This window comes from Myotis daubentonii, chromosome 3 (assembly GCF_963259705.1).
Source record: "Myotis daubentonii chromosome 3, mMyoDau2.1, whole genome shotgun sequence".
NCBI lineage: Eukaryota > Metazoa > Chordata > Mammalia > Chiroptera > Vespertilionidae > Myotis > Myotis daubentonii.
Genome location: NC_081842.1, coordinates 39,648,376 through 39,673,145, shown reverse-complemented (window position 1 = coordinate 39,673,145; position 24,770 = coordinate 39,648,376). Strand labels below are relative to the sequence as shown.

The 24,770-nt window shown below is 41.1% G+C and overlaps 1 protein-coding gene across 5 annotated transcripts in view; it reads left to right on the top strand.

The window, feature by feature from the left end:
* Positions 1-24,770, top strand: part of PEX5L (peroxisomal biogenesis factor 5 like) — a 334,455-nt gene that overhangs the window by 87,767 nt on the left and 221,918 nt on the right. For 4 of the 5 annotated variants that reach the window (XM_059687109.1, XM_059687106.1, XM_059687107.1 and 1 more), the window contains exon 1: positions 13,207-13,684. The exons of the other annotated variant lie outside the window; for it this stretch is intronic. In XM_059687109.1, coding sequence (XP_059543092.1) covers positions 13,664-13,684 — 21 coding nt within the window. In that variant the 5' untranslated portion in view covers positions 13,207-13,663. Of the gene's footprint in view, positions 1-13,206; positions 13,685-24,770 lie in introns of those variants that run through there. 5 annotated transcript variants of the gene reach the window in all.

Genomic DNA, 24,770 nt, shown 5'->3' with positions numbered 1-24,770 from the left:
AGGGTCCCGAGTTTAATTCCGGCCAAGGGCACATGCCCGGGTTGTGGGCTCGATCCTCAATAGGGGGCGTGCAGGAGGCAGCCAATCAATGATTCTCTCTCATCATTGATGTTTCTAGCTCTCTATCCCTCTCCCTTCTTCTCTGTGGAAAATCAATAAAATGTGTGTGTTTTTTTTAAAAAAAAAAAAAAAGAAAGAAAGAAAGAAAGAAAAATGGAAAAGGACCAGTCAGAATTTTCTCTGATTTCTCAGAATTAACATAAACTGAGTGAAATAAAGAATGATATACAGAGATTCAACAGTAGATTAGAGGATCCCAAGAATCAAATCAATGATTTGAAAAACGAGGAAGCAAAAAACACCCAACCAGAAGAGCAAAAAGAAAAAAGAATCCAAAAATATTAAGATAGTGTAAGGAGCCTCTGGGACAACTTCAAACATACCAACATCCAAATTATGGGGGTGCCAGAAGAAGAGAGAGAGCAAGATAATGAAAATCTATTTGAAGAAATAATGACAGAAAACTTCCCTAACCTGGTAAAAGAAATAGACCAGGAAGCACAGAGAAGAACCCAAAGAGGACCACACAAGACACATCATAATTAAAATGCCAAGGGCTAAAGACAAAGAGAGGATCTTAAAAGCAGCAAGAGAAAAGCAGTTAGTTACCTACAAGGGAATGCCCATATGACTGTCAGCTGATTTCTCAACAGAAACTTTGCAGGCCAGAAGGGGGTGGCAAGAAATATTCAAAGTGATGAATAGCAAGAACCTACAACCAAGAATACTCTACCCAGCAAAGCTATCATTTAGAATTGAAGATCAGATAAAGAGCTTCACAGACAAGAAAAAGCTACAGGAGTTCATCACAACCAAACCAGTATTATACAAAATGCGGAAGGGTGTTCTTTAAGAAAAGGAAGAAGAAAAAGGTAAAGGTAAAAAAATATGAACAGCAAAGTGACAACAAATACATATCTATCAACAAGTGAATCTAAAAACCAAATGAATAAAAAATCTGATGAACAAAATAAACTGGTGAATGGAATAGAATCAGGGCCATGGAAATGGAACAGACTGATGATTCTCTGAGGGAAGTGGGTGTGGAGGGGTGAGAAGAGATTAGACAAAGATCTCATATGCACGTATGCATTACCTATGTACACAAACAATAGGGTTGTGAGGGCTTGGAGTGGGGTGGGAACCAGGTGGAGGGGTGCTATGGGAGGGCAAAAGAGGGACATCTGTAATAATCTCAACAATAAAGATTAATTTTAAAAAAAAGAAACAAAGAAAAGGACTGATAGAGGACCACGAAGAATTGGGAGTGTGTTGTTATTTTAAGGTGGGAGGTATTATCCATGTTTTTTAGGCTAGTGGAAATGAGCAGCAGAGTAGAAACAAATTAAATGTAAGGGAGATGGGGAAAGTGCAGGTGTGAAGTTCTCTCATATTTAACACTTGTCTAGGACTCCCCAAACTTTCCAGGTTTTCAGGAAGGTCCAATAGGCTTGTCCAATAGTTCTTCTGTTTTATTCTTATTTTTTATTTTTATTGATTAAGTTATTACATAAGTGTCCTTATCCCCACATTACCCCCTATCCCTCCCCACCCCCCCACCACACTCGGTCCAATAGTTCTTGACACTCCTTTTCCTGAAGCACTCAAGCCCTAGAATTCCAGTACTTTTGAGCTGGGTGAAGAGGTTGGCCTGGCCAGAGCCCTGCTCAAGTTACTCTCTTAGCTTGTCGAGGCCGCAGATTCTTCACCTGTAAAAGCAAGTGCCTGATCCCACAAGTTCATCATTCCTTTCAGCTATCCCTTTCCTGTGGGTCTTAACTTAGTTAATACTGCATGTGCCTGTAATTATCTTCTTCTTAGAGGGCTCGTAAGACTCCTTTTATTTTGAATGCCCAATTGCTCATTTTGCTAAATGGATCAACCCATGATTTCTTAATTAGCATTGACATGTTCCTTGCATACTTACTAAAAATTGACTGCATCACTTCAGAGAAATCAAGACATATTTCTAATGAAAAGATGGAAGTTTATCCATTTAATAAGCATTTAGGAAGAATTCACAGTGTGCCAGGCACTGTGCTCAGCTCTGAGGAAATAGCTCTGCTGCAAGGATTGCTCAGCCTAGGGGAGGAGGCAGACTTGTAAATAAATCGTTACAGTCTTGTGAGATTTCACTGATGACATACATATACAACCAGTACGCTGTCACACACAAGGTATGCAGGAGTAAAGGAAAAGTTCAGAGAGGAGCTGACACTTGAGCAAAGACCTGAAACAAACACAATTCCTTAGCACGTGAAGGAGAAGTAGGAAGCGAGAGAGCTGCAAATGGAGGGAGCAACACGCGTGAGCACATGGAGGCGTGATCAGGGCGCCATGTTCCGGGGCAGCCAGCAGCTGCATAACGCTGAATTATACTTGGGGACTTGTGGGAATGTGGTGAAGAGCTTTTCTTGTCCTGAAAATAGTGTGGGTTTTATCCTCTTGTTAATGGAGAAAGTTGACAATTTTTTAAAAAGTAATTTGCATGTATTTTTGTATGTTGACTCTCATTACATTATAGAGAATTGATTAGAATAAAGAGAAGTGGGAGGCTGAAAAATTAGGAAGCTCTAATAAGTTAGTACAGAATGAATATGAGTCTAAAAAAATCTAATAATATCCAATATTCTAGTGATTTACTCTTTATGAAATTTAAACCAAAAAATAATCTATTCCATCCAGCTACAAAATACCATAGCCTTTAATAAATACCAAGATTTTTTTAAGTTATAATTTTATAGGCATTTACCCACAGGTGTTATATATCACATCAAAATCTTATTTCTTCTTTCAAAAATAGCCTTAAGGTTTCGTTTTCCTCCCTACAACTGTGTTGTATCAGTAGGTAAATGGAATAGGATAATCTAAGCAAAGAGAATTATCTGAATTAGGCTTAGAAACCCTGGATTAACCTTAAGAAATAATTCCTGATTCCTTGAAGATTATATAACCTCTGTCATTATTTTAATGTTGCTTATCTCTCTCTCTAACATGAGCTCTTTAAAAATCAAATTCCCTCTTTTTGTGAGTAACAGTCAGGTCATGTTCATTAATAGAAGTAAGTCTTTGATTCTATTACATTTTTAAAATGCCTTTGCATGCTTAGTGTACTCCAAGTTAATTCTACTCCCAAATTTCTTTGTTCAGTCATACATTGAATTACTTGTTTCACATCAGTAAAAGCACATTGTGAATAAGGCTCTTGACTTTATGTGGCCCTCACAGGCTTCATTTGAAAAAGGAGGAGTCAGGCCACAAAAACTATAAGCTTTTCTTCAGCCTTATCACTGTGTGATCCCTCATAAAATCAACACAATTTCATTAATGTTTTACAGAATTATGTCTGATATGTGTCTTCAGAGTAAATTATTTTATTTCAAAGCTTTTATACTGTTCTAAATACTTCGAAAATAATGTATGTTCTTCATTTATTATTGAGAATTTTCTGCATACAAGATGCTGTTAAGTTATTTAAGCAAAACAAGGAATAAAACAGGGTTCTTGTTTCCATATGCCTACATCTAATAAGAAGAAGAAGAAAAAAAAACCACAGAAGTGATTAAACAGGGAAAGTTTATGAATTAAGAAAATTTTGTGCCAAAGAGGAATTCCTAGCAAGGGAATGCATTCAACTAGACAATCAATAAGAGCTTCATAAAGATGATAAAATTTGAAACCGAACCTGAAGAATAAATGAGCTTTCATGCGAAAGGTGTAGGGAGAGGAAAGAGTATAATTTGGACTTTGTGGAATAATACAAAAGTAAAGTTATTACAAAAGTTAGGGGATACACAGACCAGAAAAAAAGACAGGAGCCAGTTTGTGGAAGGTCATTGTATTAATAAATATTCTTTTGGTTGCAAGTAACAGAAAAACCCAACTTGGAAAAGAGAAGGTCCTGTGTGAAGTAATTAGAAGCTCATGGGTAAGTTAGCTTTCAATGTGGTTTATTAATGGCTCAATTTTGTCCACAAGCCTTCCTGGACTCTTCCTCTCCCAGGTTGATTTCCTTTTCAGTTTTGGATGCTGGATGCTGACAGCTTGAAGTTTACATCATTAGAACACCCAGACCAGGGCTAGAATCAATCTGCTCCCAGTAGTCCTGGAGCTGAGCTGAGCCCATTTGCCCTGGCTGGCTGAGTTGGGTGATATGTCCATCCCTGACCAATGGGGCTTGACTGCCTTGGTTGGCTCATCCTGAATCTTATGTTCCACTCTCAAAGCCTGGTGGTAAACTATTTCCCATCACACAAATGGGCCAGAGTGGGTAGATGTGTTTCCTCAAAGCGAGAGATAGTTCTTCCTGCCACTAGAAGATATGGCTCCAGGTGGCAAATATATCCCATGACTATGAATAGAAGGCTAAAGTGAAAACTTTCAGATATTAGCAGGCAATAGGAAGCCAATAAGGTTTTTGAACTGGGAAGTAATATAATCAATGTGGGCCTTTAATAAATTAATCTGGCTGCAGTGTATCTGGTAGGTTGGAGTGGCAGATGGATGCAGGTATAAAGCTAGCTTTGAGATTGGTAAGAGGTTTAGGGAGTCTGTGCTAGGATGGTGGTGGTCAGAGTAGAATGGAGAAGTTAAAAACAATAGGCATGTTTGTTAGCAAATGCTTTCTCACCAGGACTAAGAAATTCTAGAAAGTACATTTAATATTAAAAATAATATTGGGTCCCGGTCTCAGTTGGTTGGAGCATCAGCCTGTATACCAGAAGGTTGCAGGTATGCAGGTATGATTCCTGATCAGGGCACATACCTAAATTGTGTGTTCAATCCCAGTAGGGGAGGCAACTGATCAATGTTCTCTCTCTCTCTCTCTCTCTCTCTCTCTCTCTCTCTCTCTCTCTCTCTCTCCCTCTCTCTCTCTCTCCCTCTCTCTCTCCCACCTTTCTCCCCATGTCTCAAATCGATAATAATATAAAAACTATATCCTTAGGTAAGGATTAGAAATTTTTAAAGCAATACTGGATTGCTGAAAGAACACTGTCATAGAGAAGAAATCAAATATAAATAACTTGTAATTTCTTAACTTGACTTAATAGGAGGCTCAATCTGCAGCATCCAGCTTGTTTGTTCACTTGGAAGAGCACTACTGCCATCCCCTAGTCTCCAGAGTTCAAGTACCATCCCCTGACAGCCTGGGGTCTGCTCTGGGGGTTTCTGAAGTTCATTTCACTTCCAACGACCTGAGCAGCAGCTAATCCTTTTCACTGTGTCCAAGAGGGCAAGTGAACAAACTTTAGCAACACGTTCCTTCCTCTGAATGAACAATAAAAAACAATTAGTTGTTTTAATGTGGGTCTACAGCTATTTTGACTTTGTTCTGTCCTACACCATCTTTGAGCAGCAGGGTTTGAATCTATAAAGGAAAGGTTGAATCACCAAAAAGGCTATTACCCCTGATGTTTTTAAGTCCCCAGCCTATTAACATCATTATTACTCAGCCTTTTAAAACACTTAATAAGTACTGAATTTTCAATACTCATTTAATATGCAGGAAGATTCACTTACTAATAAACAAAATTTAATTTTGTCAACACAAAATATATTCTGCTACCACTCAACTACTAGTATTTTTTAAAATAATAGTTTATTGATTTTTAGAGAGAGGGGACGGGAGAAGAGAAAAACATTGATGTGAGAGCACAACATCTATCTGCTGCCTCCTACACACCCCCTACCAGGGAATGAGCCCCCAACCCGGGAGTATGCCCCAACCAGGAATCGATCCAGCAACTCTTCAGTGCACAGGATGATGCCCAATGACTGAGCCACACTGGCCAGGGGTACCACTTGACTCATTAATTTTATTACAAGGATTAAAATTGAAGTAGTTTTAGCACATTTCTTGCTGTAAGAAAGCTGCGTGTGCTGTGTTTTTATGTCAAGTCTTCTGACCACTCAGAATACAGTCAGATTATCTTGTAAATGGAGAGGAATATGCTTTTCTCTTGGTACTGATGTTGCTCGTGCTATCATTGCAAAAGGCAAGAGCTAGTTTTGCCACATATTTACATGCATATATCAATAAAATGTAAATATCTTTCTTACATAAATAAACCTCCTAGGCCACAATGCAGCTCGAATTTGATGGTGCATACAAAGCATTTAGGGATCTTGTTAAAATACAGAATCTGATTTAGTTGGTCAGGAATGGCCCAAGAGCCTGCATTTCTACCAAGCAACCAGGAGACTTCAACACTGCTGGTCAGCAAACATACTTTGAGTAACAAGGGTCTTTGAATTTAAAATGAGAAATCTTGCCCTGGCCAGTTTGGCTCAATGGATAGAGCATCAGCCTTTAGACTGAAGGGTCCTAGGCTCAATTCCAGTCAAGGGCATGTACCTCAGCTGCAGGCTCAATCCCCAACCCTGGTCAGGAGGGAACCAATCAATGTGTGTCTCTCTCACATCGATATTTCTCTTTGCCTCTCTCCCTCTTTTCCACTCTCTCTGGATTATCTTTATTTTCCTCGGAAACAATGCATGCCTTAATCATACAGCTAATTCTGGGGTCAGCTGGGCAATCGTGGCCCAGCCACGTGTAAGTCAGACTGTTGCTGATGGCGCCACTCCTGCCAGGGAGATGTATACGTGTGCAGGTCGGTTGGTAAAGATTCATTAGTAGCTGTTCCACGGTCCGTACAGAGACATTCTTATTTTGCTTTTACAACAGATGCAATTGTTTGACTTTGACACATATACAAGTTCATGTTCAAAGTTGTTTTTCCATAATTCCAGTTGTTAATATGAAAACTAGAAAATCCTGTGAAAGGTATATGTAAAGCACTATATGTAAAGCATATAGATGTTTGGCAGAGATTTCCATTTTCATGCAAATATTTCTGGTGTCAGAGAAGCAGGCTGTATAGCTGGTGCCACTTGCCCTAGTTCCAAAAGAACCACACCTTTTCCAAACTGCTGCATCTCTGGTTTGTTCGTTTGCCTTCTGTCCATTTACCTTTATGATTCAGGGCGGGGATCACTTGGGGCAGAGATTATGCAAAGTGATACTTCCTCACCATTATTGCAGTCATAAGATAAAGTTATGCACATTTTCTCCTTTCAAGATCTCTTGAAAACAACCTAATTTGCAAAAAGCTTTCCCCAAATATAATTATAGTGGAGGCCCTGAGCACGGCATTCATGCACTGGTGGGAGGCGTGGCCTGCGGGGATCAGCCCACTGTGGGAGCGCCTCTCATTCAGGTCAGCTGAGTGGCTGTGGACCCACCCTCTGAGCAGCTGCTCTCTGGTCCGGCATCTTTCGTGGAGCCGCAGCACTCACTCTCCAGGGGACACGGTCCGGGCAGGGCCCAGGGACAATAGCACTGAAAGGCAGCGGAGTAGGCCTCAGTCTCGCAGTGGCCATGTACCCACTTCCCAGCCTCCGGGGTCAGCTCTGCGAGTCTGGCGTGGGCGCTATGTGGCCTGTGGGCGTCCAGAGGAGGCGGCAGGGAGCAAGGGGGAGGAGCCTGGGGTGAGGAGGCTATGATGGCAGCCCAGGTTCCTGCCTGTCGCCCATCAGCCCAGCAGTGCTCCCACTGTAGTAGCGCACTGACCACTAGGGGCAGCTCCTGCATGGAGCGTCTGCCTCCTGGTGGTCAGTGCGCATCATAGCAACCGGTTGACTGGTCGTTCTACTTGTTCCGCGGTTCGGTCCCTGGGCTTTTATTATGTAGGATTATGATTCAGCTTTTTGTTATGTGTATCATAAAATACTTAGGGTTCACTAGAATACATTTCATACCTGCTTCACTCTATTGGTTTTCTACTGATATATATACTTGCACATGAAAAGGGTTTTTTTGGCACCAAAACACCAGATTACTTACGCTTAAATGCTAGATTTGAATGACAAATTTTGGCATACCGAAATGATATATATAAATTGCTAGATGGTCCTATGAATTAAAAGTTTCTTGAGATACTGACACTTGAATTGGCAATCAGCCAAGTGTCTTTGATCACAAAGCTCATATTTATAGGCTTTAAAGGAAATATTTGTACCATAGAATGGATTAAAACTCACAATTGATGGGGAAATGTTTGACTAGAAGAGTTTAGATGTGAACTCTTAGGGCAAATGGGGGAAACTGTGTAATCATTGTAGAGGTTTTAGGTCTTTTGTTTGTTTTTGTTTATTGTTGTATTTTTTTTTTTTAAGAAAAGTCTAGAAAGATTTATCTTTCTGGGATAGTAAAATATACTCCTCACAGGTAGCTGGACTCTGGGTTCCATGGAGATAGAGACCAGGTCTGTCTTATTCATCAGTATATTTCAGCACTTGGCACAGCACTCCAACATACTAAGTTTTTAATAAATATCAATGAATGAATGAATGAATGAATGAAGAGAGGTATGCCTTCACAGATGCACTTGTAGTCCTGAGATTTTGTGAATATAGGAAGTAACTAGATGAGTTAATTAGGTTTGACAAAAGGATATGAGTGCTATTTCCAACTAGGTAGTCACCATGCTGGTTCAAATACTTTTATGGTTGAGAGCTCCTTAAATCTGCCATTAATAATGATAAGCATGTAATGGGTTGGGAATCTTTGGCCCTGCTGTTACTTCACAGATTTCTAGCACTTTCAAATCAAATGCTAGAATTTCCCCCAAGGTTTTTGTAACAACACTAGAGGCCCGGTGCACAAAATTCGTGCACTGGGGGGCGGGGTTCCCTCAGCCCAACCTGCCCCTCTCACAGTCCGGGAGCCCTCAGTGGATGTCCTACTGATGGCCACAGTCTGGCAGCAGAGGCTCGGACAGGCGTCCCGTGTGTGTGTGTGTGTATGTGTGTGTGTGTGTGTCTGCTGGGGCCTGCCCCCAGCCGCGCCATGTAGGCTCAGAGCAGTTGCCGTGTGTGTGTGTGTGTGTGTGTGTGTGTGTGTGTGTGTGTGTCCGCTGGGGGTCTGCCCCCAGCCACATTGGAGGCTCAGAGTAGGTGCTGTGTGTGTGTGTGTGCATGTGTGTGTGTGTCTGCTGGGGGCCTGCCCCCAGCCACAACATGGAGGCTTGGAGCAGGCGCCCCTCTCTGTTGATCTCTCAGGCTTCTGGCCTCCACTGTGTGTTGTACTCTCCCTTGAGCTGTGGCCAGGGTGGGGCTGCCCTTTCCTGCCCTGGGGGCCGCCTTTGCCCTGCCTCTGGGCTCTTGCCTGCCGCCTGGGTTTCCAATCACCATCCTTCCCCTTTCGCCTCCCATCATTGTGCCTATGTATGCAAATTAACCGCCATCTTTGTTGGAAGTTAATTTGCATATCGCCCTGATTAGCCAATGGGAAGCATAGTGAAGGTACAGTCAATTACCTTTTTTGTCTTTTATTAGATTAGATGCTAGCATTTATAATAAAGAATGCCCCTGCCCCTTAAGTTTGCACAGCTTTCTCAGGAAATCATTACCACTCATCTTTTCTGGGCTGGAAAAAAGTCTATTTACATACTCATATATGGTGGGGGTTTTTGTGGTTCTTTAAAAAGTTTATCTTTACTGTTTAAAGTATTACAGATGTCCCCTTTGTCTGTTTGTTTGTTTGTTTGTTTTTTAAACATGGCTTTCTTTTTTTCTTTTTTTTAATATATTTTATTGATTTTTTACAGAGAGGAAGGGAGAGAGATAGAGAGTTAGAAACATCGATAAGAGAGAAACATCGATCAGCTGCCTCCTGCACGCATCCTACTGGGGATGTGCCCGCAACCATGGTACATGCCCTTGACCGGAATCGAACCTGGGACCTTTCAGTCCACAAGCCAACGCTCTATCCACTGAGCCAATCTGGTTTGGGCCCCTTTGTTTGTGTGTGTTTTTCCCATTGACTCCCTCCACCCTGTACCCACCCCTTCCAGACCTTCATCACTTTATTGTCTGTGACCATGTGTTATGCATATCCTATATAATAAAACCCTAATATGCAAATCAACAAAAAGGCAGAATGACCAGTTGCTATGACATGCACTGACCACTAGGGGGGCAGATGCTCAATGCAGGAGCTGCCCCCTGGTGGTCAGTGCGCTTCCCACAGGGGGAGCATTGCTGAGCAAGAAGCCAGGTGGGAACCTCTCCTGCCTCTGTGACAGCGCTAAGGACCCCTCGGAGTCCTGGACTGCAAGAGGGGTCCTGGACTGTGAGAAGGTGCAGGCCGGGCTGAGGGACGTTTCCCCCTGCCACCCCTAGTGCACAAATGTCATGCATTGGGCCTCTAGTATGCGTATAAGTTCCCCCACCTCCACCTTGCCTCTGAAATTTATCAGTCTGTTCCATGCTTCTATGTCTATGGTTCTATTTTATTCATCAGTTTATTTTGTTCATTAGAATCCACATTTGAGTAAGATCATATGATACTTATCTTTCTCTGACTGGCTTGTTTCACTTAGCATAATACTCACCATGTCCATCCATGCCTTTGCAAATGGTGAGTTCCTTCTTTTTTATAGCTGTGTAGTATTCCATTGTGTAAATGTACCACAAATTTTTTATCCACTCATCTGCTGAAGGGCACTTGGGCTGTTTCCAGATCATAGCTATTGTAAATTGTGCTGCTATAAACATAAGGGGACATATATTCTTTCTGATTGGTCTTTCTGGCTTCTTAGGATATATTCCTAGAAGTGGAATCACGGGGTCAAATGCGAGTTCCATATTTAATTTTTTGAGGAAACTCCATGCTGTTTTCTACAGTGACCGCACCAGTCTGCATTCCCACCACCAGTGTGCTAGGGATCCCTTTTCTCCACATCCTTGCCAGCATTTGTCATTTGTTGATTTGTTGATGATAGTCATTCTTAACAGGTGTGAGGTGATACCTCATTGTTGATATATGGTGGTTTATTTAGAGCAGTGGTTCTCAACCTTGGCTGCACATTAGAATCACCTGGGAATCTTTTTAAAATCCTGATTTCTGGGCCTCATCCTCCGGAAATTCTGTTTCTTTGTTATGGGGTGGGGCCACAACATTAGTAACAAAGAAACAGAATTTCCTGAGGATGAAGCCTAGAAATCAGGATTTTAAAAAGATTCCCAGGTGATTCTAATGTGCAGCCAAGGTTGAGAACCACTGATTTAGAGCTTCCTTTGCATACATTCATTCCTCAGCAGCCCTGTGCTGTAAGCTGAACAGATATTTGCCTTACTTCAAAAGTTGAGGAAACAGAGAATTAGTACACTTGCCCAAGAATGCAGTGATGTAGGTAGTGCTGACTCCTATTCCAGTGCTCTGTCCTATCAAAGACCAGAACTGGATGGTCTTTACAGCTTATAGAGCTTCTTAACATATTTCAGTTTTCAGGATAAAATAATGAGTTTATCAGGGTTTAGACATGAAAAATAATGAAGTCTAGAGAGGGTAAGGGAACTTGTCCAAGTTTAACTATTGGTGGATTCAATAAGAATCCATGTCTCCTGCCTATAAGTCTTAATCATTTTGTTTGGTTGGTTGGTCAGTTGTTTTGAGACCTCAGATGCATTGAGTTGGATTAAATATTTCTTTGCTGCATTTCATGTTCTCCTTATTAGTCCACGCCTGGCTCTGTTTTATTTAGTTACATAGTAATTTTATAGGTTAATACATGTGGGTGAGCATAATAACTAAAGCATTGGCAATTCACCTTCATATAAAATGCCTCCCCATCCATTTCCCCTGCCTCCCCTTACCTAGTGTCCCCAACATTCCAAATCCCATGTTCATTGTCCTATTGCTTTCCTTTTCACATAGTTATACATAAGTATATTTTTATAGTCCTAGGGAGTTCATATTTTTTTAACTTTATGAAAAGTATATCATGCTATATCATCATATTTGAGAGATTATGTCATGCTGTATATCATTTGGGGGTCAGCTGTGAGATTGGAGTTCTTTTTACCAACAAAACTAGGTAATCACAGTATACACACATACACCAGCCCATGCTGTGTGTATGTGTATGAATATACATTTATAATGTAAAGACTACATCAAACTAATGTAAAAACTCTTGAAATGTAATAGACATACAGTGGGGCCTTGACTTACGAGTGTCCAGAACTAACGAGTTTTTCGAGATACGAGCCATCTCTCGGCTGATTTTTTTGCTTTGAGTTGCGAGCTAAAATTCGGGATATAAGCCAGCTTCAGATACCCCACCGCTAGTTGGCGGAGCGAACTTCACAGTGAATGCCACAACATCAGCCCAGCATCACGTGTCTCACTCGTTCACTGTTGATTTGATATACAAGTAATTTGAGTTACGAGCTCCATCACGGAACGAATTAAACTCGTAAGTCAAGGCCCCACTGTATTTAAATGCACTCTACCTTTACATTATATAGTAAAGACCCACTTGTTCAACAAATATTTAGAGTGCCAACCATGTGCCGAGAGAAACTATACTGTGCTGTGAGACATCTGTGTAAAATAGATACACTCGTCCCCCAATATATCCCTGATCTCATGGAAATACAGTGTACATATAAACAGAGGCTGGCAATAAATAAAACAAATATATAAAAAAATACAGGGTGTTAGATGATAAGCGCTAGGGAGAAGAATCATGGAAGGCCTTTAAGGACTGAGGTTTGCGATTTAAATAGTAGGTCCTCAGCGATGACTTGGGGATGGGGTGGGTGGGGAGAGACCTGTTCACCAAGTGACACGGAGAACTTGTGAGAGCCAAATCAGAACAGAAGTAAACTTTTCAGAAGCCCCCGCGTTCATCCCATTATGTTTGTAGAATGGCGGCTCAGTCAGAATTGATGATCCCCCAGAGGAACAATGCATTTTCCTCCCACTTTTTAAAATTAAATTTATTGGGGTGACATTGGTCAACATGAATATATAGGTTTCAGGTGTGGGTTTCGATGTTACAAGATCTATGTATTGCACCGCGTGCCCACCACCCAAAGTCAAATCTTCTCCTCTCACCATATATGGGGGCCCCCTTCTCCCCCGACCCCCTTCCCTCTGGCATCATCCCACTGTTCTTGCAGCTGGCCGCCCTCCTGCAGCCGGCGCCGCACCCGACTGCCTAGCGCGACCACCACCCGCGGGCACTTTGCCCGGTGTGCTCATCCCCGAGCACGCGGCGGGCGGGGGCCGATGCGCGCCGCCCTCTGGCGGCTCCCGGGGATGCGCGCGCGTGCCCGGCCCGCAGCCTCTGGGCAGGCAAGCCGCCGGGAGGGCGGCGCGCGCCCCGCTCGGCAGCTGCGGCGGCGGCTGGTGTGGGCGCTCACGTCAGGGCTGGGGAGGAGGAGGCTCGCGGCGAAGAGTGAGAGAGACATGAGGCAGCCGGGCAGGAAGCGAGAAAGAGTTCGGCGGAGAAGGAGAGAGTTTTAGAGACGCCGGAGAACAGGACCCGCGCCCGCGGGAGAGCGTGGCCGCCCGGCTCCTCGCCTGCTCCGCGCGCTCTCCGGTGTCCGCTTTCAGCACCCCGAGCGGAGAACAGCTCCCGGCAGCCCGCAGCCTGCCAAGGGCCTCGGGCGGGCTACCTGGAGCCTCACCCAGGCTCAGGGGCACCCTGTGCGAACCCGGTGTGCACGCCTCCTCCTCCCCTCTGCTGGCGTGCGAGGAAACACGGGGAAAGCATCCGGCGGCCTCGGGAAGCCCTGAAGAAGTCCAAGCAGAATGTACCAGGGACACATGCAGGTAAGACATTTCCGTGGAACTGGAAAGAAATCTTGGGGGCTCATTGAAGAGCAAGGCGGTTCACCAAGTGACTGTGGCCAAGTGCTGCCTTCATTCACACAATTCAACAAGTGCAGTGGTGCAACATGACCGTGACATTGCTGTCCGGGGCTATGGGTAAAACTAGGCATGTTTCTGAGGGTGGGAGAAGAGAAGGGAAGACCACCTCGGAACTTCAATTGGGGAAGTTTGTTTTCTGGGCATTCCCTGAGCCTGTTTCTTTAAACAAGAGCAAGGAACCCCACAGAGGAAACCTGGAGCTGACCGTGTTTCTGTTGTAATCCTATTGATGCAACTGGGCATGTATGTCAACTGAAGGGCAAACAATAATAGGAAAGACAAAGCTTTTCCTTTACTGTCTGCAAAGGGTGCCTGGCCGTTAGAACACTTCACACTTTTCATTGTTTTTTAAAGTAATGTTTTTAAAAAGGGTTTGTGCTGTATTTCCCCCTTCAGCTGATGGGACAGTGTCACTTATCCCTGTAGTCACAGGATGACTTAGGAGGATGAATTTCAAACATAGGTCCAGGAGGCTCATGTTTTGCAGGGGAGGTGCTGCCGCTGGTTATTCATGCTCATTTGAGCCGAGCTGCTTTTTCTCCCCGATGCACTCCACTCTCTTGGGCAAGATTACTTTAACCTTGACTCCAGTTCCCATTCACAGGGCTGATTCTTCCTTATAAAGGCAGGTGTATGCTGGGGGGTGGGGAGAATGAAATACCAACTCAGCTTCCTAAAGTATGAACTGAGCTCTTTTGCTTTTTCTAAATGCTTTAGTCATCAGGTTTGATGTTTGAGCTTCTTTTCCATTCCAAAGATGGTCAAATACAGTCGCTATATGTGGTGCCTTCACCCTGGGGTGTAACATGTGTGAATACTGAGGATGTTGCTTCTGTATCTTTTAGAGCAATTGAAAATAGATAAATAATAGATAAATATGTTGTTGCATTCATGACTTAGTGCTACCCAATATTTAATTTCCAAGGCTGGGGGAAATTCCTTTGGACTACTTTTATCTAAAGATAATTTTGAAATTACTTTTATATAAAATGACATTGTAGCATATGGCTAAGTTTTGTAAGAATTCTGAATCAGCACTACCAGAATTCCAAAAGCATTTCCCATATTATTGACACCTTTCTGTTTTTACAAATATTCATGGGATTATATCACAGTTGATGGACAATAATTAATGACTGAAGTGTATTTCTAAATATATATAATACATATCATCTATATATTTCTTATTAAAGCTACACTAATTGGAAAGTTTAGTAATAAAGAAGCATTCAAAAAATGACTGCTGAAAAGATAACAAAAGATCATTACTATAGTTTTATGCTTCACTTCCACCCAAGAATGATACTTGCAATTTTATATATTAGTTATTATCCCTAAAAAGTTTCTCTATAAGAGTAAAATAGGAAGATTTAATAAACAGAGTCATTCTTCAGAAAATTGCTCATTCACACAAAATTCACAATTGACTGCTCGGGCAATTTACAAAAACTTCCCATGTCATTTTGTTTGTTTGTTTGAAAATACATTTTTGTGAATGACGTATTGAAGCAACAATCTGGTTAATTCAAGAACCCACAAACAATTTTAACTCAGTTTCAAGGGAGGATGCTATTGAAACTTGAATTATTTAGAACAATGTCTAAGGATTTCATTTCACTTTGAGAGAATAGACAAATTGTAAGACTCTGCATATGCTCCCAACTTAATGTGGGGTGCTGTTGTTGTTTTTTGCCTATGCACTGCTGTAACAACAAATATGATGGCTTGCAGTAAAACTCACAAATCTTCGCTGCCAAGCTTAACTTGAAAATGCTTCTAAATAAAGACTGTCATCAATATGCTTGCCAAAATTTCAGAGGACAATAGTTTTTCTACTTATTATTGACCATTAATTTTAAAATAAGCCCTCTAAGTAGCTATTAAATGATATGATCATCTGAGAGGGAATTTCCCCTCCCCCTAAAAAAGATAATGCCTATTACAACCTAATTCATAATTTAGTCATTTGCTTACATTTTAGAACCCCATTAGCTTCCCCAAAGAATAGTATTTACCCTGTAAACAAAATAAATAATCTGCAATAACGTCAACATTAACATTTTTAATTAAAAAAAGAAAAGAATATGTTTTTTATCAGAGATAGCATCATCTTCCTGTGTGCCTGACTCTAATCGCAAGGAAGAAGAAATACAGCACAAACACTCCAAAGGATTTGTTATTAAAAACACAAATACAGGTTTGTTGAGGCAGACCGGAATGAGCAGGTTTACCAACATTTCTGTCAACTTTGGAGTTTGTTTGAAATATTAGTGTTTCTTGACTGAAACCTTAAAACAGGAGTGAACTACAAAATATTTACCATCATTTGCTGTACCTTCTAGTTCTTCTCTTTTTTGCATCCAAGAGAATTTAAAGTAAAGTGCTTTGTAAATAGAGAGCCTGGAGTGGAGGAGGTGTTCACATGAAGCCTTAAGAAGTAGTCCAGCCTAGCCGGTGTGGCTCAGTGGTTGAGCATGGAGTTATGAACCAGGTCATGGTTTGATTCCCGGGCAGGGCACCTGCCCAGGTCAGGGCACATGCTCAGGTTGTGGGCCCGATCCCCAGTGTGGGGCATGCAGGAGGCAGCCAACCAATGATTCTCTCTCATCATTGATGTTTCTAACTCTCTCTCCCTCTCCCTTCTTCTCTGAAATCAATAAAAATATACTTTAAAAAAAAAAGTAGTCCAATTTAAAACTCCTGTAGTGCCTTTGTTTTTGTAACTTAATGATTTTGTAAATAAGGTCTTTTAATTATTATACATATAGTCAATTCATCCAGTTTACTGTAAATAACAGAATTTATTTTAAATGCCACAAACTTTTAAACACACTTTGTTAGCACATTAGAAGATAAAAGTTGAGATAAACAGAGCATAGCACAGTAGCATATACTCCTTGGTTTCATAGTAAATGTCGCAGGTTTATTTGTTAGAAGCAGGGCCCTAGAGCTGTGCTGTTTTCCAGTTGCCTCACCAATTACTTCCAAGGGGAATTCGTCACCCTAGCAACTTAAGCAAAGGTTGATTCGTTAGTGTCTGTTTTAGATTTACTCCCCCCCGCCCCTTTGACCAAGGGGCCAACAATGATTGTATATACTTAGCATCAATGCTAACCAAACTCTCTATTCCTAATAGATAATCTGTGGTCTGAATCCCTCCCATGTCTCCGTATTCTATGTGCTGTGATGCTTACTTGAATGTGTGCATGAGTTAATACTGCCAATTAAAGCAAAATAGGTATTTGGCTCAGTATATTTCTTTAATCAAACTTTTTTTCTGGAATTACAGAGCAATATAATTTCAATTTTGAACTAAGGTTTTTTTTATTGTTAATAAAGCATCCACAGTCATGTTTTTTATTTAAAAATAGTTACTTCAGAAGACAAACAAAAACATGTTTTTAAGTATAACTGATCTTTTTTTAATAAGCATTCAAAACAGGCTTTTTTGACTTATTCCAGCCAGCCGAGGAATCATTCCACACCCTCTGCGTTCACAGATAAAAAAACTAAAGAAAATTTAAGTGAAAAAAAAAAAAAAGAAAATTAAAGTGACAAAACTGTAAGATTATTAACACGTCTACAAGAAGTCATTTTATGTGTCTACCCTCCAAAGGGGTTTTGTGTTTGTCTTTATTTATGACTTTGATTAAGCTTTAAAAAAATCTTCATGAAGGAGCACGGCTTGGGTTACACAAATCATGTTAATGCATTAGATCTGGCCATTTGGAATTCATGTGGGTTCACTGGAAACAACGAACACAGAAGCCAATGTAAGGTAAGATTATAGAATGTTGTTTTCAACATCTGTGACAGCAGTTTGTCATAATTGGGATCCTCAGCAAAACTGTGAAATAGTGTTTAACACAGATCCCTCCACTTCTCTAACAGATTCGTTTTTCCCCTTTGATGCCACCATTTTCTATCCTGTGTCATTTCTTTATTAACCCTTTGCTGGCATAGACATAATTTATACCAGTACAGCACACATACACACCTCACAATGTATTTGCACTTTGAGAGGAGAAGATTGGTTTGGGGCATGGTGGGGGGTTGAGTTGGTTGTGTTGTTTTGGTCACAGGAACTGCTACCTTCCCTTCTCCCCCCAACTCAAGTGGCACCTGCCCTCCACCCCAAAGTGTTCCTATGAGTGATAATGAGCATTGATACAATGAATTTCTTGCCTGAATTATTAACTAGAACTCTATTGAAGGAAATTCATGACACTAGCTTCAGCAAGATTCTGAAGTGCCTTTCTAGCCTATATAATAAAGGGGTAATATGCAAATCGACTAAATGGCACAATGACTGGTTGCTATGACACGCACTGACCACCAGGGGGCAGATGCTCAATGCAGAAGCTGCCCCCTGGTGTCAGTGCGCTCCCACAGGGGGAACACCGCTGAGCCACAAGCCAGGCTGACAGCTGGTGAGTGCAGCAGTGGTGGCAGGAGCCTCTCCCACCTCCACAGCAGCACTAAGGATGTCTGACTGCCCCCAAGGATGTCGGACATCCCCCAAGGGCTCCTGGACTGCTAAAGGGTGCAGGCCAGGCACAAATGTCATGCACTGGGCCTCTAGTATATTTATAAGCAAATCGTGCCTAGTATAAGTGTAATATTGAACTTGTAACACTTAAAAATTATAATACTTATGGTATAATATTGCAGAATATTTGATTAGCCTGAAATTTTTATTCCTCAGCCATACCAGCTAACAGTTTGCATTAAACATTTACTGCAAGAAACACAATATGTTCTTCCTAGATTTTGTTTATGGTTTATAAACATCCTTCCTAAAAATATGTGTTTGAATAAAATTTTTCAGCATATGAATGTGTTGACTATAAAACATTTTTAAAGTAAAGAATAAGAAAAGGTTAAAACAGAACTTGTTGATTTAAAAATCCTGAATCTCTAGTAGTACCACTTCCAACCTAGGAAACATTACGATGTGATGCATCATGTAGTCAAAACATCTGGCAGTCTGCTTTTTTACACTTTTCATTGAGATCGCATGTTGCCAGCATGGGCATACACGAGAGCTGTTTAAAGGTTTTATATTCTAGAATTAACTTCTTGATAACTTTTATGGAATTACCAGTGTGCATTTCTTGCAGTAATTGTGAAGGCAAACCTTAGCCTAATGTTTCCTTATTAAAAGACCCAAGTCTGATGAAATGTTTTGAGACATCTAAACATGATGTAATTTCAAATACACTGGTAGAGAAAATGGGGTTGCCAAGTTTCTGAAACATGTATCACCTTTTCATAATTCAAATTTATATGAGGAAAAGTCATCTTGAACTGTAGCATGTAACTCAGGGATCAGAGAACAGAGCGCTATGAGTGGGGGATTACATTTTTTTCAGGACCCTTTCCTTTATCTCCAACTCGCCCAATTCCACTGTTCTTCACCTGTGCATCCCCTTTAGCAGGAGTACCAAATGGGAGACTTCTTTCCCCGGGCTGTTAAGAAAGCTTTTTATAGCTTATAAATTATTATGTTATATAGAATATAACAGAAAGATAGTTAATAACCTGTTGGTTAAATATCAAAACCATTGCTGATTGTTCAGCTCAGCATATAATATAACACACTGCCAATAAAATCATTACATTGCCCCATAAAATCATTTTTACTGATCCTTACTAGTAAATATATACTAGTTCTTCTGTGAAAACCCCATTATATAAATGATCATTGTTATTCTCCATGTGAGATTTTACTAAATCGATCATCCTTACATATTTATTTTTAGACAATCACTGTTAGAAATTTCACAGATGAAAAATAATGAGCTCATTTAGATAGGAAGAGGCTGCTTATGCACCATTTCATTGACAAGAAGCACATAGAACCCTGCCAGCCTCTCTGCGATAGGGCAAAACTGAGCCAAGGGGGAGCGTTTGCATGGCAGGTGCATGTACAACTCTGCAAAGCCCCTGCTCATGCGTAGAGACTTCAGAAACACCAGACCAACCCCGCAAGTTGGACTTGGTGTGGAGAAAACTTTTTCATCTCAAACAGAACGCCATATGGTGACCTATGAATCATGGAGATTCCAAGGGAGGATTGCGATGCCTAAATCTACCTAGGGAGTTACCACATTCCCACTCCTACAAACCCTCTTTAAAAGTTTGTGGTTTTTAAAGCAACTGGTATGGTGGAGGAATTCAGGACCATTTCCTATGAGTAATGATTGCAGGAACTGGGGATGTTTGACTTGGAAAGTAAAGACTCAAGGACACCATGATGACTCTACATAAATATCTGAGGAGTTATTACGCAGGAAGGGGATCGAATTGTTCAGTGTAGCCTTGAGGGATAAAACTGGTACTAAATCAGTGTGAGGTAACGCGTTTCCTCAAGTCAGTGACAATAAGAAGACCCTGGGTCCAGCACCCACTTCCCACTGTGGTGAGTTGCTTACTTGGAGATGAAAGAGACCTAGAGTGAAGAAGGGAGCCCACGGCTGAGCAGAGCAGAGCAGAGCAGAGTGTCCCTGCGCACACAGGCCTCTGTTCCAAGACCATCATATGAAGTCCAGTGGAAGGTAGTACCGTGGATGGCATGTGTGTTTGTGTGTACATGGCTGTGCATCCTACCAAAAGAGGCTGTAGTCAAGTGAAGTAATGACCTGAAATAAGCAAAATGCAACATATCCTTGGGGGATATTCCCCAGTTACCTGAAAGTATATGGCTGCACATCAGACAGAGGTGTGCTGGTACCATCACACAGAGTGATCAAAATAGTAAAAGGTCAGAAAATATGGAACCTCTCTGAGGAAATGGGAAAGAAGAAAACATTTAAACATGATGAGAAGATGGGGCTGCTAGAGCAGCAAGACATCTTTTTAGTTCCTTTCACATGGGTGTTCACTGTGACATGCTTCTACTGGGTGGTATCCTTTGGTCATGTAGTGACGTGCCATCAGATTGGGCAGGTGATTATGTGCACGTGAACCACCCTAGAGGCTTGTTGGGAATGCAGAATCTCAAGTCCCACCCCCACCTACCAAATCAGAAGCTGAGTAGTTCAGGATATCCAGTGATTTGTATGCACATCAACGTTTGAGAAGCACTGGCCTGAAAATGTCTACGTAGAGGACAGGGTCAGGTCTATTGCACTGAGAACTTAGCAAAAGCTTTGATTTGGGGGTAGCTTTCTGCTATCACAGAGGCATGTGAGTCCCTGTCAGAGGAGATGGCAAGAGCAGCTATCACAACATGTTTGAATAAAATGTCTTCCTTATATTGACACCATAACCTCCACTCAATTGTTTGTAGTTTTTTCATTTGGAAAACACAACAAAGCTATTATGTTCCACCTGAATAAAACAAACCTTCAAATATTTAGAGAACTTTCATGTCCTCATCCCATTAAATCTTTTCTTCACTATGATAAACACCCTAGTTCAGGCAACCGTTTCTCATAATGACATTTCTGATGTTTTACTGGCTCCATAAAATGTATAGCCCCTCTGAACAAGACACATTGCTCACGATGTGTCTTCCTGACCAATGTCAAGCACTTTGAGATTATTTTTCTCTTGGGACAGACATCTACTCAGACAACCTAAGGTGTTTTTTTAACATATTTAGACTAAATTGTTCTCTAAATTGTTCTGATGTTTCTATTCTCCAAATAACTTGGGAATTTATCTCACAGGTGTTAGGTCTTTATACCAGAATAATCTTGGATCCAAATGTGCTCATTAGGAAAAAGGCAAATGTGCTCATTACAATGTTCTACATTAACAGTTCCTTTTGTCTCTAACAATTCACTAGTATTCAATCTTGAGGTCATTGAATCCTGAGTTTGAAGGACTCTTGAAAATGTTTTGTTCAAGTTTCTCATTTCACAGATGAGAAAACTGAGGTTCATGATAGTAAGAGACTTGCTCAAGAAGTCTCCCATAAGTTAGTTAGCAGAGCTAGGATGGGAATGAAAGTTGCCTTACTCCAGTGTGCTATGTACGCACATTGCACTGTTATTCTTTCTTTTGATGTTTATTACAGTAAAATACCAAGTGAAAGTGAACATTATAATAAACTGCAAGATGTTTCCAAATGTCCAGGGGTTTGGCATTTAGTCATAAAAATTGTTATTTTTCTGCATTTCAGTATTAGTATGACGATTTGATATTTCATGTATTTAGTTTTGGTAGTCGTCTGGCTAACAGTGGAAGGAAGTCTAATCTGTAAGTGTTTTAAAAGTTAAGTGAGGCCCTATGAAAAGTTGGATTATTTCTTTTCTTGAAGGTGTTCCCCACTGTCTCTCCTGGGACTGACTAGATTGACCATTTGAGTGAACTGATTTGCTAGGTCCCTGGAACTAGCTACCTAAAAATACAAGTAAATCAATCAGGGATTCTTAGCTGTAATTCACTTAAACAAAAAAGATTTATTAAAAGTGTAGTTAGACAATTAATAAGCATAGAAGGAATGATGAAGATAGAAGAGTCACCATTTTGAAATCATAGTAAAAATTTATTCAAGTGTGTATAATCAATGAACGCTAAATCTGAGGAAGGGGCATTTTGAGGAGAAATAGGATATTTATATGACATCAAAATATCACACATACTAGTATAAATTACAAAAGAAAAAATAGTAACCATTCAGTGGGGACATTGGACAACACCCTATCACCAGTAAGGTGACCATCTGGGCGTCCATCTCTGGGTGCAGTGCCCTGAGAAGGACACAGCATCACTCGTGTCATACTGCTGCCGAGAATGCACAACCTGAGTCTAATCATGAGAACAGCTCAGAGAAACCCAAAAGGAGGGTTACTCTAGAAAATTGGCAGATTCTGTTTCTCAAGAATATCAGTGTCATGTTAAACAAGAAAGCACTGAGATGTTTACAAATTAAAAGACTAAAGAGACATGACAGCTAAATGCAGGACCTGATCCTGGACTAGATCTCAGAATGGGAAAGAACATCGTTATGAAGGAAACCCCTGGCACAACTGGAACTTAAATGTGGATTGGAGGTTAGATTAGCATTATTGTTGTATTTCCTGAATGTAATAACTAGCTGTGGCTACCTAAGAGGATATTCTTGTTCATTGGAAATACACACTGCAGCATGAAGGGGGTAAGGGGCATAGTGTGTGTATCCTACTCTCAAGTGATTTGGAATAGTGAAGATAATCATACAGCCCTGGATGGTGTGGTTCTGTGGTTAGAGCATAGACCAGTGCATCAAAGGGTCCCGGGTTTAATTGCTAGTCAAGGGCATGCACCTGGGTTGCAGGATTGATCCCCAGCCCCAGTCGGAGCACATGTGGGAGGCAACCAATCCATGTGTCTCTCTCACAATGGTCTCTCTCTCTCTCTCTCTCTCTCTCTCTCTCTCTCTCTCTTTTTCTCCCTCTCTCTCTCTCTCCTTCCCTACCATTTTTCTCTAAAAATCAATGGAAAAAAAATATCCTTGGGTAAGGATTAACCAAAAAAAAGAGAAAATAATAATATGTAGAAAAATGTTAAAATGCAAATATCTGGGGAAAGGGTATGATGGGAGTTCATTGTACTATTCTTGCTTACAATTTTTTAATAGGTTTGAGATTATTTTAAAATAAAAAAGTATTTTAGTGTTTACAAAAAGTACATTGGAGCACTCCCAGACTAATAGAACTAGGCTTGAGACAGAGGGACCAGGCAATATGCAAGGGCACAGCCCCAGTCAAACTCCAAACCAGACTAGTACAGACCCCACTGCTGCCCTCACAGGACAAGGAGCGTCGGAGCTTGCAACCGTGACACCCCAGATCGGGCACTGGTTCAGCCGATGGGCACGGGGGCTGCCCATGGAAACCCCATGCTGGAGTTTCAGCTGCTGCCCCCACTGTCAGGATGAATAACCACAACCGCTTCTTTGTGCCCCCAAAACCCAATTCAAAGTGGGGGCAGGCGTGGCCTTTGGTGGAGCCAAGGTATATATCCATGTCCTATCTGAGAGATAGTCTAGGAAAGTAAAATAAGTACCTCTCTATCTTGACTAAAGTCCAGTCTGCCTTGAGAGAAAGGAGTAAAAAGAAAATAATTATCTATAAGCCCTCTGCTTATTTGTTGCTACCTGCCATTACAGCAGGCCTGCAGGAGAATAGTGGAAAGCTGGAGGATATTGGTTTGTTTAATCATGAAGCAAAGAAGAGCAGGATGATCCCTCCATCGTTCATCAATGTCCATCTCCTGTTCACTCCTGTTCTCTTTGAGAAACTGGAAAGAGCCCTGTGAAGAACTTAGTAATTAATCAAGGAATTAAAATACATATAATGAACTTTAGTGATAAGACCTTTTGTCCTTCCAAACGCAGGAATTTACTGTAGAAAACTGGACACGTTGGTGTTTCATATTCATCCAAAGGATGATTATAATCAAGATGCCCTGTGCATTTGAGCCATTAATATGGATATGCACCTATTACAGATGATTTATGTAAGACACAAAGAGCTTGGGGCAAGATTAAATGAGAATAGAATCTTGGAGATATAAAAGTCTTCAGAGTTCACATAGCACAACTTTGTCATTTCACATATGAGGAAACGAAGGGCAAGATCTTAATGGAATTAATTCTGGAATTAATCGCTTCTCCCCAAAATGAAAACAAACAAACAAACAAACAAACAAAAGTATGCTGAAAGGCTTTCGATGGTGTGCATCATACAAGGCTTAATAACTCCTCAGATTTGAAGAAGCCACTAAAACAGTGATTAACAACTTGAGTTCCAGGGTCAGACAGCCCCAAGTTCAAATCCTGGCTTCACTGAATATTATTACTGTGTGATCTGCTCTAATGCATTATCCTCTCTAAACCTCACTTTCCTCGTCTGCTACATGGGGATAATAACTGTTTCGGTACCTTGTGATGACTTTGTAAGCATTAGCTCTTATGTGTTTATGGAGCTGGCAACGTGTTTCAGGAACACTGTGTGTAGACGGAGTTCAGCCATAGCAATCCCTACCTACTTGGTTG